The sequence below is a fragment of the Glycine max genome, chromosome 9 (genome assembly GCF_000004515.6).
Source record: "Glycine max cultivar Williams 82 chromosome 9, Glycine_max_v4.0, whole genome shotgun sequence".
NCBI classification, from domain to species: Eukaryota; Viridiplantae; Streptophyta; class Magnoliopsida; order Fabales; family Fabaceae; genus Glycine; species Glycine max.
Genome location: NC_038245.2, coordinates 1,766,132 through 1,782,241, shown reverse-complemented (window position 1 = coordinate 1,782,241; position 16,110 = coordinate 1,766,132). Strand labels below are relative to the sequence as shown.

At 33.2% G+C, this 16,110-nt stretch overlaps 1 protein-coding gene, 1 long non-coding RNA gene and 1 pseudogene across 3 annotated transcripts; all 3 read right to left on the bottom strand.

Moving 5' to 3' along the window:
* Positions 1–293: 293 nt before the first annotated feature.
* Positions 294–3,711, bottom strand: LOC106794319 (peroxidase 15-like; annotated as a pseudogene).
* Positions 3,712–5,606: 1,895 nt separating this feature from the next.
* Positions 5,607–15,154, bottom strand: LOC100787159 (30-kDa cleavage and polyadenylation specificity factor 30). 2 transcript variants are annotated; one of them, XR_001382576.3, is made up of 8 exons: positions 14,614–15,154; positions 13,312–13,698; positions 10,708–10,870; positions 9,459–9,569; positions 8,404–8,472; positions 7,693–7,789; positions 7,239–7,325; positions 6,678–6,788 (listed from the first exon to the last, which is right to left on the bottom strand). XR_001382576.3 is itself a non-coding variant. In XM_003534716.4 (7 exons), exons 1-7 carry the CDS (start codon positions 15,003–15,005, stop codon positions 5,952–5,954), a joined length of 2,046 nt encoding a protein of 681 aa, XP_003534764.1. In that variant the 5' UTR covers positions 15,006–15,151; the 3' UTR covers positions 5,607–5,951. The 2 variants fall into 2 exon arrangements, 1 of the variants encoding a protein (XP_003534764.1); XM_003534716.4 differs by lacking the exon at positions 7,693–7,789 and having other exon boundaries at positions 5,607–6,788; positions 14,614–15,151.
* LOC121172807 (uncharacterized) lies at positions 11,288–13,304 on the bottom strand. The gene is made up of 2 exons (XR_005886477.1): positions 11,852–13,304; positions 11,288–11,766 (listed from the first exon to the last, which is right to left on the bottom strand). It is a non-coding gene; the product is annotated as an uncharacterized lncRNA (long non-coding RNA).
* Positions 15,155–16,110: the final 956 nt, after the last annotated feature.

Below are 16,110 nucleotides of genomic sequence, written 5' to 3'. Positions count from 1 at the left end.
TATATATATATATATATATATATATATATATATATAGTTCAATTTTAATTTTTTACGTAGCATTTGAACAAAATACTGTATAGAATTTATTTTACTCGAATAATTAGAGAGAAAGAGATGGAATGATGAGATTCAAAGTAAATACATAACATGCCAAGAGGTACATGGAAAAATCGCATTGGCATGGACACACTTCTTTGGTTTATTCAACAAAGCAAAAGAGATTTACAACCTTTTGCCTTTACAGCACATCCGCATTATTAACTTATTTGGATTGAGCTACCAACTTGTCTTTAGGAACTTTGGATACCGCACCAAACTAATCCAGAGGAAACTCCATTCACAAAATTACTTTGCATGCGAATTTCTCCTTCATCCCTAGTCAGCACTCCAATATTACACATTTTTATCATTGAAACTATAAAGTTGGCAAAGAAAACACTTTGGTCACTACTAAAGCTATTCACATGGTCAATGGTATCAGCATCAGATTAGTGGAGAACAGTTCTTTAACTTGGTCGCTTTGAAGTAATTAAGCCACTGAGGTCTTGAAGATTAGAGTAGTATTTGTTATCAAATTGATTAGGTGTGGAAAGGTACAATTTGGTTAGGTTAATTATCCTCAGTTGCATCCTGCTGGGGGCATATCTCACTCAATGTTTCTAAGTTGTGTTCAGAGTTGGACCAGGACTTTCAGTGTCATTGAAGTTGTATAATCGATCAATTAATGTGCTAAAGTGAGCTCTTCCAAACGTATATATGAGCACCTGTATATACACATAATAATGGTTTGAAATAAACCTAGGGAAACATTAATGGTGACTAAGTTTAATGACAAAAGTTGCTTTTTCATAATTAATACTATAGTCACAAAAAGTTTATTAGTTACGATTTTTTTTTAAAAAAAATCATGTAAATTGTTTTCTCATTACTTTTATCTTTTCCTATGTAAGTAGTGTAATAGTATATATCAAAAACTTAATTATGCTAGTTACTATTAATTAACAAATGTCAAAAATCTCTCATTTGATATAGTAAAAAATAGAGTATATAAATAAAAATTAATATATTAATTATCATCTTAAGAGTTAGTGTATGTTTGGATAACTGTTGAACATAAGTTCAACGGGCATTTCATGCTTTTCGAGGCAAGGATGCAAAAGCAACGGAGGGAAAGTTTCAGCACCAACTCGTTGGTTGCGTTAAAATAAACTCTTAAGAGCAAACCAGCAGTTAGTTTTTGGGATTAAATATTAAGTTCAAACTCAAATTTTAAGAGTAAATAAATTTGATTGTGTATACGTGAGAGTGTAACAAAATCAGTGGTGTTAAGACGTTGAGCAGCAAAGGAATCTTTAAGTTCATCCACTGTGGAGGAGCGTGCTGGAAGGTTTAGAATTGCAAGGGTTCTGTTTGCTGTTAAGCTATCCCTTCTTCCTAATTGAACTGATCATGATGGACCTCCTCCCTGTAAATAGATACATTTGAACGACCTTAAGTGGATATCAAATAACGCACAAAAAAATGGTGGATATTTTTAGCTAAACAGAAATTAAATTTTAAGTTATTTATTTGCCTGGAAGAAAACTACAATTTCTGTTTATGGGATACCATATAGTTGAGTATACCTATGATATATATATATATTATAATTTTTTCAATATAGCGCAAATATTTTGCGTATGGATTGTAATTAACATATGACCAGGATTTCTCTCTCTAACACAGAAGTCAAACTATGCTACTCTTTTCCTTTTTAGTTGATTTTATTATTTTTCCAGAAAAGAAGTTATGGAATAAACGTTTTACACGAAACAGGTTGTACATGCAACTACGTTTACCCCATATACCTCAATAATTGACTATTATAAGTCTTAATAGTGGGGTTGTGTATATTTGGGTATTATCAAATTCAATCATTTTTTCCGAAATACTAGAGTTGAACTTGATAGATGAATTGTATTAAGAGAATAAACACTCAAATTTTGGAGATGTTTGTTGGGAGGAAAGCATGTGTTTGAAATCACGCAGCCAACAAATCAAACAAATGAGTTAAAAACGTACAAGTTAGAATTAGTACAAATATTTTATTCAGATATGAAAAATCACTTTTTTGATGTGTTTCCAAACATGCTAAAACTTTCTCGCTCTGAATTCGAGAGATGTAGCTGGTTTCACACTCAAGAGAGTATAATGCAATGGAAAATTAAAAGAAAATAATATCATCACTCTCTATTTATAATAATTTTATCTAATTCAAATAAGATTATTTTTAATTAAAAAATTACTCTTAAAATAAATTAATCATCTCATATATATATATATATATATATATATATATATATAATTGTCGTTTCTTATTTTTCTTATTAAAAAATAGATTATTTTACTTGGATAATTTAGATGTTTTTTTATTTTTAAAAAACCGATTTGACTGATAAAATTAATGAGATTCAAATATTTTTAACGTATTAATTTGAATGACAATTTTATATGAATTTTCATCAATTATTATTATTATTATAAGTCTCATTTATTTATTTATATAATTACTTATTAACATTACATTATAAATAAATATATATATATATATATATATATATATATATATATATATATTATAATTGTTATAAAATTTAATGATTTTTAATTAGTTATTACTATATTTGATGTGTTTATTTTTTTTTTGTATTGTGAGATTATTATTGTGAATCCTAGTTAAATGTAACTGTGTTTTTGAGACCAAAATATGTTTCAAAACTTAAAAAAATTGTAAAGTTATAAACAAATGTATTGTTTTCTTGTATCATTTGAACTAAAAATCAATTTTTATTTTACATATAAAACTAATAATACTTTTATAAAAATTATTATATATTAAATATTTGATTGTTAAAAATATATATTTAAATAATTAAAATATAAAAAATAAAAATCCAGCCTCCTATAGTTTACTGGATCCGCTCCGCACTTACACTAAGATCAGGGTATTAAAAAATATGCCCCTTGCAACCTGACTCCAATTAGATTAAAACCTAATAACGTCAAATACTTATTATTAGGGTTCAAATATAAAGAATAGCATATATATTCTTACGCATTAGATGCCTTGCTTTTTTCACTAGTCGCCATGAGAGTGCTAATTAATGCATGGTTGGGACCAGAACAGAAGCTACTTCAGCTGACATTGCAAGAATATCGATCAGCACAAGAAACTGTGGCTGGACAAATATATATATATATATATATTCCACTGCTGTCTTGATGTTATTGACAACGTCCAAGCCCCATATTCAGTTGTCATTTGGAATTGCATCTTGTTCGATCGCTTTCTATTGTAGCAGTGTTGTTCAGCAAAATTGATCCATCACAACCCTGTCACAAAAACCAAGATGTATTTTTTTATAAGGGCCATTTTAGTAAGTAACATTTTGGATGTATTTTTAAAAAAATGTAGCTCATATTCTTCTCACACTAAATAACTTTTTAAAAAATTATTGTATTACTTTATTTTTCTAATTTCATGATCTCTCTCTAATTTCTTTTTCAAATCAAACAAACGAAAAGTTGTGGGGAAAAGAAAAAAGGATCTGTTTGTGTAATCTTCTTTATAAGCACTTCGTAGAAGACTCCATACACAATATAGTATAGCAGTGGACATGTTTCGCTGTAGTACGTAGGACGCAGCTCAGCATAAAACCCTGCATGCATCATAAATGCACACCTACACGCATGTTGACTGTTCTTGAATCCTGAGTTAATTTGTATGCTAAGATCTCATCTCGATCCTTTATTTATAGAGAAGAATTTGGTGGGTTTCTTTCTCGTAAATCGCCATGTTGCTAATGTTTGTATTAACTTTTTTAAGAAAATAAATTCTCAGAAAGTGAACTGACAGAAATTAATATCAAGTACGTATTATTTAGGATATGATATCCATGACCACGAGAAATTAGGAAGTAGTTTAAGATTATCAATAATTCTTATTATTCTATACATGATGCATAATTAAGTGATTAATTTTTTAATTAAAAATTAACTTGAATATTCTCGTAAATTTAAAAAATTGAATATTATATATATATAGGCTAGTCAAAACCATATATGTAAAGTAGTCTTAAATTACTCTCAAGGACTATTACTTCTTGATTCATGAATGAATTTCTTGTATTAATATGGTAGGATCGGCAAGGGTAGGAATTATATTATCTTATTGAAATGTTACTAATTTCTAAAATCTCTTAGATGTGGTTGGAACAGACGAGCAAAAAATTTAAGAAAATGTTACTTTTTCTAACACAAACAAAAAGTTCCATGTTTAAAATTAGATGTATATACTTGCTAACTCTTGTGTAAAGATATGTTAAAAGTAAGTTTATATATATATATATATATATATATATATATATATATATATATATATATATATATTCTTGTATCAAGTTTTTTTGGAACAATGACATTTTAACTAGCATTATAGGTTCATTTAATATTTTTCAAGCATTGTCAAAAATGATTATTATAATAGTAAATAAAACACTTATTATAATCAATATATAATTCATTATTAGATGATCTGTGTAAAAAGTTCCTACCTATTAAATACATTCTAATTAAAATTCTAGGACAAGTCTGGATAGTTAGGACTTAGGAGTATTTAATAGGTTAGATAACAGTGTAAAAGAAATAGATACTAATTAAATTGATTTAACATTGAATTGATCCAACCTACTTGTAGTGAAAGAGGTAGATAAAACGAGGAATAGGAGAAGACAGGTAGAGGTAGGTGGGTGCATTGCCAACGAATAGCTTAGTTTTAAAGATATTATTCACCAAAATTTTAAACATACACATGAGCCCACAATTTCCTTTGCCCGAGAGATTGATAACTCCAGTATATAATTATTCTTTTTTTTTTTAATGTTTTGAACTCACTCAAATACATTGTTTGTTTGTGTTAATGGTACAGGAGAATTGGCGATGAGGGGATGCATATTTAATTGAGATACAGAAAAATAAATATTGTCTGTTTATTTATTTATTATCATCAAGGAGAATTTTTGTTTTAAGTTATTTTGTGCCAAGTTTTTGAACTATTATATTAAACTTATATGAATTTTTTGTAAAAAATTATAAATAAATAAAAAGTAACTGGCATAACAAAAAATACATGTATATAAATAAATAAGTATAATTATTTTCTAATCCACACGCACACAATCTTCATTTACATATTTTTATTTATTTATTGTTGTTGATTATTTATTGTTATCGATGACAACCATTAGTGAGTCAATTCTCCCAAGAATACCAAACTCAATATCACTTGAACCAATAATTTTGTTGAAATAATTTTGTTGAAATTTAACTTTGAGGTGAAATTTCATAGTGGATAAAAATGAAAAAAAAAATTAACATCATATTATAAGTGAGAAGAAAAATGAAACCACATAAACCTAACTCTTAATAATTTTTTTGTTCAAATATAGTGTCAAATACTAAAATTTAGGTGTAGATAAAGAGGTAAAACAGTTGACAACTGCTTTATCCAGAGAGTCCAGACACATTGAATCTTAACCAGTGACCCGGTGACATAAACTAAGTGCTTTGAAAGTTGAAAGGTATGTATCATCCCATCTTTTTCATTCAGAACGCAAAGGTTACGATCCCTTTACAAATACATAGGTGTACATCTTCCGAGCATACTAAATAACCATCTTGACCCTGATACATTAACATTAAATGTCCAATGACCTAATGTAAAAATTATATGATCGGTGAACAGAATTTTAAATCTTTTTGAAGCAACCCAGTCCCCAGGTCTCTTAAGAGGGGGGAGAAAAGAACTTATACAAAGCAATCTGTCAAAAATAAAAAGCATTGGAAACTGGAATCCTGGTTAGTGGATCATCAATATGTAGTGCTTGGTGAAAGCATTAGCTAGCTAATGACTATATTTTGTGTTTCTTTTTCCCCTCTCCATGTCTTGACCTCCTAGGTGCCTCGTCCTCACTTTCACTATCATCAGGATGATCATCCTGGTTCCCTTTGTATCCTTGCTGATACTGCGGGTCATCGTCAGGTCCGCCACTTTGACTGAGCATGTCTTGACTCTTACCCTGCTCAGATCCTGAACCAAACCTATCATTCCGATCAGCAGTTCTTTGATCTCTTTTGGCAGCACGGTTTGCATTCTGAGGTAGTGGTGGAGGTGGTGGAAACATTGGAGGCATATTAACTGGCCTACCACCTCTTGGTGGATTTGCACCTCCAACCCCAATCCCACCCATGAAAGGACCGCGTCCAGGATTCAACATCATTCCAAACCCACCACCTGGAAACATCCCGGGTTGAGAGGGTCGCCCACGAAACATCATGGCTGCTGGGGGACCTCCAAAATCACCAGAGAACCTAGGACCATATGGAGCAAAACCACGGGGTCCCACACCGAAAAGATCTGGCATACCAAAGCCATCAGGGCCAACAGGCCCATACGATAACCCATCACCCATCATTACAGGGTTAAAGCCCTGCATTCCAGGCATGGGCCGGGCTCCACGCCCGAGAGGCATATGAGGCGGCCACATCATACCTCGTCCCCTACCTCTGCCTTGGCCAGCTGGCCCAACACCATGACCAAAGCTCTCCTCCTCTTCATCGCTCTCTTCCTCTTCCTCTTCTTCATTGTCTTCAAATGGTACAATATCTGGATTTTCTCCTCCATTATCTGGATTCACTCCCTTTGCTTTCTCTTCTTCACGTTTCGACTCTGCTGCAACCGAGATAGCCTGCCAATACAAGAGAGCTGGGATTAATCCAATTCTTAAAACTTTAATACTGCAGTTTATGTTTCGCACATCCATCCACTAAAATAGCTAACTATTGATAGATAAGTAATTGCTTAGTAAATAACAAAATATTAAGCAGTTGATTTTAGCATGTTTGAACCAGGCTTAATGAGCCTGCTAGAGAGAATTAAGTGATGGTGTTATCACGAGTCTTCTCAGGGACTTTTAACTCAAGTTTGTTGACACCAACCAATAATCATGTCTAAAAATTTCTTAGCAAGAAAGTTCCATTTTATATCAAGTAAAAATATCATACCAATCCAGATTCCAGAGTCACTCAATTTCTAACTAATAACAAAACATTTTGCTTTTCTCCCATTTGTACATCATGATTATTGCCTATCAGTTTCTATTCACAAAAACAAGACGATGACTCAAAGGAGAATATACCATAAGTTCACTATCCGGCTCAAGATAAAGCAAGGATGCCAGCTGCTCTCCAATAGAGGGTTCCAGCTCCTGACAATCTCTACTTATCTGCAATTTCATACACAAGCAGAATATTTAGTACTTGTCACAAACAAACTCTCAACAAACTTAAGCCGCTAGGTGAAAGCTCATAAAGTGAATTAGAGGTACAATTTGGTGAATAAACATAACAAAGAACAAGAAAAATAACCAATACATCTATAGTGCTAAAATATTTGGGCACACATGTCTCAATGATTTAAAAATATATCTCATTTTCACAATACATAACATGCGACATCTACACATAAATAAAACTTCAAATAGCCTTGAGCAGCCATAAGACCTGTCAAAAATGGTTTTTCTTGGTCTTGTTACATATCATTACCACTTTCTGTAATACAGCACCATAAAAATCTAACCTAAAGATTAATACCTAATTTTAGTTTCCACAATCAGCATGCATCCAGTGTAGCAAGAAATAGACATTGTGTCTCATCATTAGGAAGCTGATTGATGTTGCTGACGGACAGCTGTGGTCAGATATAAATCAACCCTCATTTGTTCAGTGCCAAGCAGTTAATAATGATATCCTAAAATGGTCAAAAGTGACATAAGACTGCACCTATTTATATATTGGGGCAATTTGTTTAAACTTATTTGTTAAATAAGCGCTTATTTTAATAAAATAAGCAGCTTCTTTTTTTAGTGTGTTTGCCTAAAATGTTTCTGCTTATTTTAAGAAGCAAATCCTATCTGCTTATTTAAAAAAACCTTTTTTTTAAAAAAATAACTTATTTTGAAGTTGCTTTTTTTAAGTTTAAACAAAGTCACCCATTATGTTTGGTAGATCTAGGATTCCCTAGTAAGTGTTGATGTAGAATGGCTAATAAAAAGAACCAAGGTAGCAAATAAAAAAATTAATCAAGAAAATAAGGTAAAATTCAAAGTATAGCTAAGGGAGAGGTGGACCAACTAACATTTTCATAAAGGATCACATCAACAGCCAGATGGATTCAATCCTTGACATATTCAAGAAAGAAGTGATTTCAAAACACAACTTTTTTTATATAAGAACCACTCGAAAAATAATTGAGCAGAAAATCAAGAGCAAAGAAAGAAAACAACTATCATTGAGCTTTAATACCTTCACTGGTAAGTTCTCATTGTATGGATTCCTTAAATGGCGAGTTTTGTGGAATGACAGTTCACATAACTGCAAATAAGAAAGGTAATTAGACAGATTATTTAATGTTCAGAAGATTTCCTTATATCATTATGCAGTTTTAAATACTATTTCATGTATACAAATTTCTACCAGTAGCTGAAGCTAGGACACAAAACCATTAACAAAGGAAACTCTAGCAAACAATGAAAAAGAAAATTAGTCTTGCAAATGTTAGTCCTGCATAATCAAGCCACCCATTATTAGGTTGTTATCAGACCACCCGCATATGTCAAGTCTTGCAAACTTCATGCTAAAATGTTCAATCCTAGTCTAAAGGGGTGTGTTGGAAATCCCACTACTAATGATATGCCCAAAATAGTGTAAATAAGTGGGGGGCAACACCTCTTGAACAAACGTTTGGGGTTAAGTTAGGCCCTAAGCCCAAATTCTAAAAGTAATATTGTTTTAATCTTTTATTAATTTCCTTAGTTGACTCCAATCCCTATAAGTTTAGGGATTATTCAAAATTCAAATAGTGCAAATATGAAACATTCATTTATTCTTTGCTAGGTTCCTACGTTCTAGTTTCCTTAATTTGTTGATTCAAATCCAATTAGGAATTGATTCTGTTATTGATCCCATTCTCGTGTGTGTGTGTATTCATATTATTCATCTTGCATCAATAAAAATATTCAGGTTCAAGTAAGTTCTTGAATTCCATTCCAACATAGATGCCATTGCTCCACACAATCTAACATCTTGCACCCTTAACGGCTTAACTTCAAAGAGTCATCAGAAGTCCCTCCAAACTATACGGGCAACAGCTCACCATAAAGGACAAACGGACCGCCCCAAATATTATAAAGTGTATTGTAACTAAAAACACAAAAAGGTAATAAGTTTCACCAACATTTTTAATTTTAGTTTCCCTTTAGCTATGGTCCTATTTAAGTATGCTTCCAGGGTGTTTGGTTTCACCTCTGACACTACTGCTATCCCTCAGATCATGGAAGTTGTTGGAAGAGATTTTATACCTTCAACCATTTAACAGAGAAATTCCGTCCATAATGTGCAGTTCCATGAGCATATTTCCAATTCCCCCCAGCAACAGAACCACCAATTTTGGATGTCATCTTTGCACAACCCTGCCAAAACATAGATAGCTTCAAGTTGAGGGGCTTGGCCATAGCCACAGAAAAGCCATTTAAGGGTTCTTTTTCATTTTATAATAAATAAAAAAAGTTAAGTTCTGCCAGGCAGCATTTGATTATGTTACTGAATTCAAGTAACCTATTGGGTAAACATAATGCAAATTTGAAAATTATATGAATATCCCTCTTGTAGAATTAAATTATCAACAGGAAGACCAGTTAACAAGCAATCGACAATATAAAATGAGTTGGGCTAATGCATTTCTTCATGCCTAAAATATCAAATTTAAACATCACAACAAAATCAAAAGAAGCATCAATTATCTCTCCATTTCTCCCACTAATCTAGTACGATTAACTTATCCCAGGGATTTAAAGACAACTTTAGCAAGATACTTTGGATTCTTATACAGATTACAGAACTGTTATGGGAAGTTTCCATTAAAAAATAAACAAATACATAAATAAACAAGAAAAACTTTCTACACAAACATTGTGGTTGATTAAATGTCAAAAGAAACTACTAAAAACAAAATTGTTAGATAGAGCAAGAGCTGTAATTTTTATTGTTGGTTTGTAGGCTAAATAAAATACTCATGATTTATATAGAAAATATTATAAGTGATCGCAGCTTCTAAAATCAATCATTGATTTACTTCTAGAAGTCTCCAAATCAAAAAGGCAATACTTTTTTATACATTGCATGTGATAGCAGCAGAGAACTTGATGTGCCATTGAAAATTTAGAGATAAAAAGGCCAAAAGCAGTGTACAATATCCAATATTAAACTACCTGTGATTAACATCAAAGTTTTTAAGTTTCTAATCATTAAAAGCAGTACCAACAACACTTTCATGGAAGTATCTTACATTAAGAGGCTGGGTTGAAGATTTAAAACATGGGTGCCAGAAAGGTAGCACAGTTCAATCACCATATTAAATATGAAATCTTCTCAGATTATTTTTTAGTTACTAACATTGACAAGGGATTCCTCAGCCAAAAATTGAGCCAGTAGTAAGCTTGTAAAGCTGAATATTTTCATTTCCACAGTCGATTGGATAATGAAGAGATCTAGGCCTAAATCCATAAAATTTAAAATCTAGCCAAGTGGGGGGCTTGATACAAAACATACCTGGAAATGTCTAGTACGGTTGACTGAGAAAATTAATATTACATTTTCCACAGAGTCAAATGCTTCATTTAGTTTGGATTCATTGCTCCTTTGAGTTGCCCAAACTCCTTGTTGTACAGATAACTCCAAATTTTCACGATTGCAACTTTTAACAATAAAATACCTAATGTTTTTGGTGGAGAAGTATATTAGAGCAATTCATACAGGTGAGAAAATAGAGATTCAACTGAAGCAATACTTTATAGATTATAGGTTTGTTTAAATACTCAAAATTTGAACGCAAACCCCTCGTGAAGACTTATCGATCTTTTAACTTATGGACCAGTACATATGTATTAATCTCGTTTTTAGTAATGGGCACTTGATTAAAATCATGCAGCAGGTAATACTAGTTTACACTAAAAAAAACAGAGGATCAATACCATAACTATTTATGTCAGAAATAGACACGACTCAATAACACGTAAAAAAACAGAGAGCTCTGACAAATTTTCCTTTTTATATATAAAAAAAACTTCCTTCTCACCTTCAAGTTGTCACAACTAAAAATCTGGACAGTATTAAACTAAAATGAATGAAGTTAAGCTCCTTAGAACAGAAAATTTCTCTGCAAACACAAAATCAACGGTAGAAAAAGCAACCTATCCCAAACTTTGTTGAAACCAGTCTGAGTTTTGAATGTCCAGTCCTTGACATGAGCAGAGATGTCGGAGATCCCGCATTCACTAGTAATATAGCCAAAATAGTGTATATTAAGCCCAAACCCAAACCTAAACCTGTTTGTTTCCCTGTACAATCCCTCTACCTCCTTGTGTCTTTGGGTGAACATGTTTTGTCCATAATTTTAGTCCTAGTCCTGGTAAACTTTCTATTCGTTCTCACAAGTATGTCTTCCTTGGTTACTTAGTCTCAAAAGGGTTATAAATGTTATTCTCCTTCACTTGGTTGTCACCTAGTCTCAACGAAAGCTACCTTACTTGAGTCTATTCCTTTTCTTGGTTGCACCTTGGAGTCTGAGTATATTTCTGTCTTCCTTCCTCCTTCTCTTGTTTCAGTAACCTATACACAATGTTGTAAAAATCGTGAGTAAACTCACTAACTCATACAATACTACGAGTTTTGGAGGTTTGTCATGCTAACTCACATGAGGGATCGTTCCTTGTGCAGATCGTTTGTGGATCGCAAGTTTACACGAAAAATTGTTTGATTGACGATGAGTTTTGAGTCTGGCAAAGTGGACGGCTTCTCTTGTCTAGTTAATGTAGACCCAGTGTTATCAATGGTGGAACATGGCGGAAGGCTGAAATTCCGCCATATCAACACGCCATTGCGCCAATCTGAGAAATATCTAATTTCATTCATTCAGTCAACTCTCTAAAGAGAGTGGTTACAGATATTTAAAGCTAACTGCCTTAGGGACAGTTGTGACAGCTAATGCTTAGTTGTCCTTATTACAGGATAAGACTAACTACCTAATTGAATACATCAGTTGAATAATATACTCACACAACCTAGCTTGAAAAAGAAAAAAACACACATCAAGTTCGATGAAATCGCAAAATAAACACTTGTGCTTTCCTCTCCGGCCTCCGCTGTGACAAATCCATCCTCTCTATTGTTTGCCCTCGACACTACCATTGCCATTGGTCATCACTGATGCCGTCATTAGTTGCTGTCCATGCTCACACCAACAGACTTGGACTTTATTTTGTTTCACATTGAGGTGCTTGGAGCTATTTGGACTTTAGTGTGTGGTGGGTGTTGGCTGGGGTGTGGCAGGTGTTTGGTGTGTGTTGTCCTATTGGCTCTTCTTCTATTTGGGCCTATTTTCTATGTTGTGCTCTTAATCTTTAGGACTTATATTACGAGTTGAGTTATTTTTTTATTTGTTACTTTTTATGTGTGTATATGTATATAAATATAATTTTTCATTTTAGAGAGGATCTTACGATCTAAGTTACAATCCTAGAGAGTTGTGATCTTTTTACGCCCCCCCCCCCCCCCCCTCCTTCCAATCTCAAGTTTGACAACATTGCCTATACCCCACCAGATATGTTTATTGGGCCACCTAACCTGCAAGAGAATCCACCTCCATTACAGGTGTATTACCATCAGCTCCGCCCTCCTTTGGTGGCACCACTATTGGAAACACTTCTAACTCACCTTTAATCCCAACTTATTTGTCTCCTTCGGCCCTCTCATCACATGCATGGATTCAGTCATGTCTCTTGCTTTCTCTTCTCAACATAGAACCAAAGAGAAAGGTGCAAAAAAGAAAGAAAGATAGGAATACTAGGGCACATTCATCCAATTAAGTTTAAATGGTTCAAAGTCAATTAGTGGTAAAAGAAAATAGAAAATGAAAGAAATAAACTAAAACATGTGTGTAACCAACCAGCCAACATTGTACAGCATGAAATGCATGTGTTAACTGCCAAGTAGCAGTAATACTGAAAGAAACTAGCAACATAAGGCAAATAATGGTATAATGTCCCAAACAAAAGATACATAAATATGTACCTTGCTTATAGTATTTATGTAACTGTAAGCATACTTAACAGATTTTACATAGCTCAATTGAAAAACACAGGACCCTGAACACACCTAGATATTCCTTGAGGTAAAGGGGTTGCAGTTCTATTTGCTTGATTAGGCTGGCCATTAGCAACATTTTGCATTTGGCTCTGGTTGACCTGCTGCTGAGACTGCTGAACTTGTTGCTGTGGCTGGGCATTTCCTAACTCTGCTGGTAATGGGTTTCCAGTCACCCCTTGGTTTGTAGAATTATTTCCTTGAGGAAGCAGGGGTTTTTCAGCTTGTTGATTATAACTAGCACCTCTTTGTTGGAAAAACTTGTTGGATGAGTTATAATTGTAGGAATATAAATGTTGGATCTTTTGAAGGACCTCCTCAACAGGAGGTGGAGGTCCAGGAGATTTTGCATGCCTATATCGACAATCAGGCCCATTAGGACAAAACCCCAACTTGTACCTGCAGATGCAAAAGTTTTAAAAAATAAGCATACAATTTGACAATCTTATCATGAGTAAATAAGTTAAAGTCAGACACAATACAAATAATCAGAATTAAAACATTTTCTTTGATAAAAGAGGGGGGTTAATAACACAAATGAAACAACCAAAGAATAGCAAATCCTCCCAGACAACACTGAAAGCCAAAATAGAGAGGACTGCCCACATAATCCAAGCACAACAAACAAATAAATCCTTCCATGTAAAACTTATCAGAACATCACAATGATGCCAAGAAGTAATTAGTAATGCATAACAAATAAGGTGGAAACTTCTTTGAAAAAACTCATTTCCCTCCAGTGAAATACACCAAAGTCCAAATTATCACAAACACTTACACAACTCCACGGAATCTCACCCATCTTTCTTCCCTCACAGCCCCTGAAATGAAATCACAAAGCCCCTTCAACAATTATGGGCCAGTCAACCCACCGCTCAGAAGACAAGCCAAAGTCATCATGCCAAACGGTCCAGCAGTTAGAATGCAATGAATAATTGAAGTACAAACTAAAAGTTAAAATGTTCAATCAAAGAAAGAAGAACAAAAGTACATAACATTTGATCTCTTAGCACATTCACCACTTTCCAATACTCCATCAAATCAGTCTAAAAACATATATCAACATATCATTCAACTCGACTCAGCTAATCAAACTTTCCTAGTGTATAGTACACACAAAAGAAGTTTTTAAACCAAACAACTTAAGAGTAAAAAACCATTTACACCAAAACTCACCACCAAACAAGAAGCAACTCAAATACACAGTATTCAATCACACACAATCAAAATTCAAAAACCGAAAAAACTTGAGTATCAATTATCACAACCTAAATAAGAACGAACACACACATATATATAGACAGATACACTTACATGTTACACTCCTTGATGTCTTCATTGGTGTGTTTATAGACGCAATCCTGTTCCCGGCATTCTCCGTAGAGCCTGAAGAAGCGGCACACCGGCATCCTTGCCTTGTCGTACTGATGCAGGAACCCGCACGCGTCACCCTTCATGCACAGGCTGCGCAGCCAGTGCCGGCACACCGTCTGCCGGAAGCTCCGCCGCCCGGGGACGTTGCCGCCGCCCACGGGGTCAACCGCGGACGGGGCGGGGGCGGCGGGGCCTCCGTTAGACACCGCGGAGGCGGCCGCGGAGGAGTCGTGCGGGATGAGGGGGCCGGAGGGGGCGGCGGCGGCGGAGGAGGGGGCGGCGTCGAGGCCGCCCTCGAAATCGAAGCTGAGGACTCCCTCGGAATCCTCCATTGGAATTGGAGTGTGGATTTGAAGCGGATTAGGGATTTGAAGGGGAAATATGAATATGATGCATTCGAAGTGTAGGGGAAGAATCAAGAAACGCAACTTGCAAACATGGACTCGCTTGCTTGTTCCTGCTTTTGTAGGAGACACTTGGGTTTTTCTTTCTTTTGTCTTTAGGTTTAAATATACAAGACTTTAATTTATTTTTTTATCGGTTAAAATTAAACACAGAAAAATCAATCTCTTTTAGTAAATATAAGAGTTTAAGTTTAATTTACAGACGCAGTGAGTCAGTAAATATATTTTTACACGATCAAATCACACATTTTATTTAATTACTTATTTATTTTTTATAATTTATAAATTTATCTCTTTTAGTCTTTATAATTAATAAGTAAATTTTATAATTCTAAAAAGTTATATTTTAATTTTTAAAAGATTCGTATGTTAAAATTTTATAACTAATGGAATTAAAAAAAATTAATGACAATTTTTTTATTTTAAATTTAAAATATAAACTTTATTGATTAAAAAATCTAACTAAAAAATTTACTTATAATTATAAGCACCATATGATACTTAAACCTTTTAAATTTTACACTTTAAATCATGAGACTAGTCTTCCTTTCACTCTTTTGACGTAAACACCATTAGAATATTAAATTCTTATTATAATGTCCAAAGAATCCTGTCATATAATAGCATATATTTTTGGGTATAATGTGAAAAGTGTTTGTACCGTATATTTTAGCACACTTTTTGTTATTATTAGTAGCATATATTTTAGCACACCTTTTGTTATTAGTAAAAGAAATATTACAGTAAAAAATTTGAAATTATGAATTCACCTTGTGGTATAAGAAATAAAACTTTATAAAAGTTTGTGAACAAGGTGTGAATATAAGTTTAAGATTTTAATTTATGTTTATTCTTATTACATCAATTAAGGTGAATATAAGTTTAGGTAAATAGTCATTTTTGTCCTTCAATGTGTAATTTATTAATAAATACATCCCTTAAAAATGAAAATACAAAAGTTAGTCTAGTATAAAAATACAACAAATATATTTGAATGTTAATAATGAATTGTATAAAAGAGAAGTTAGGAAAA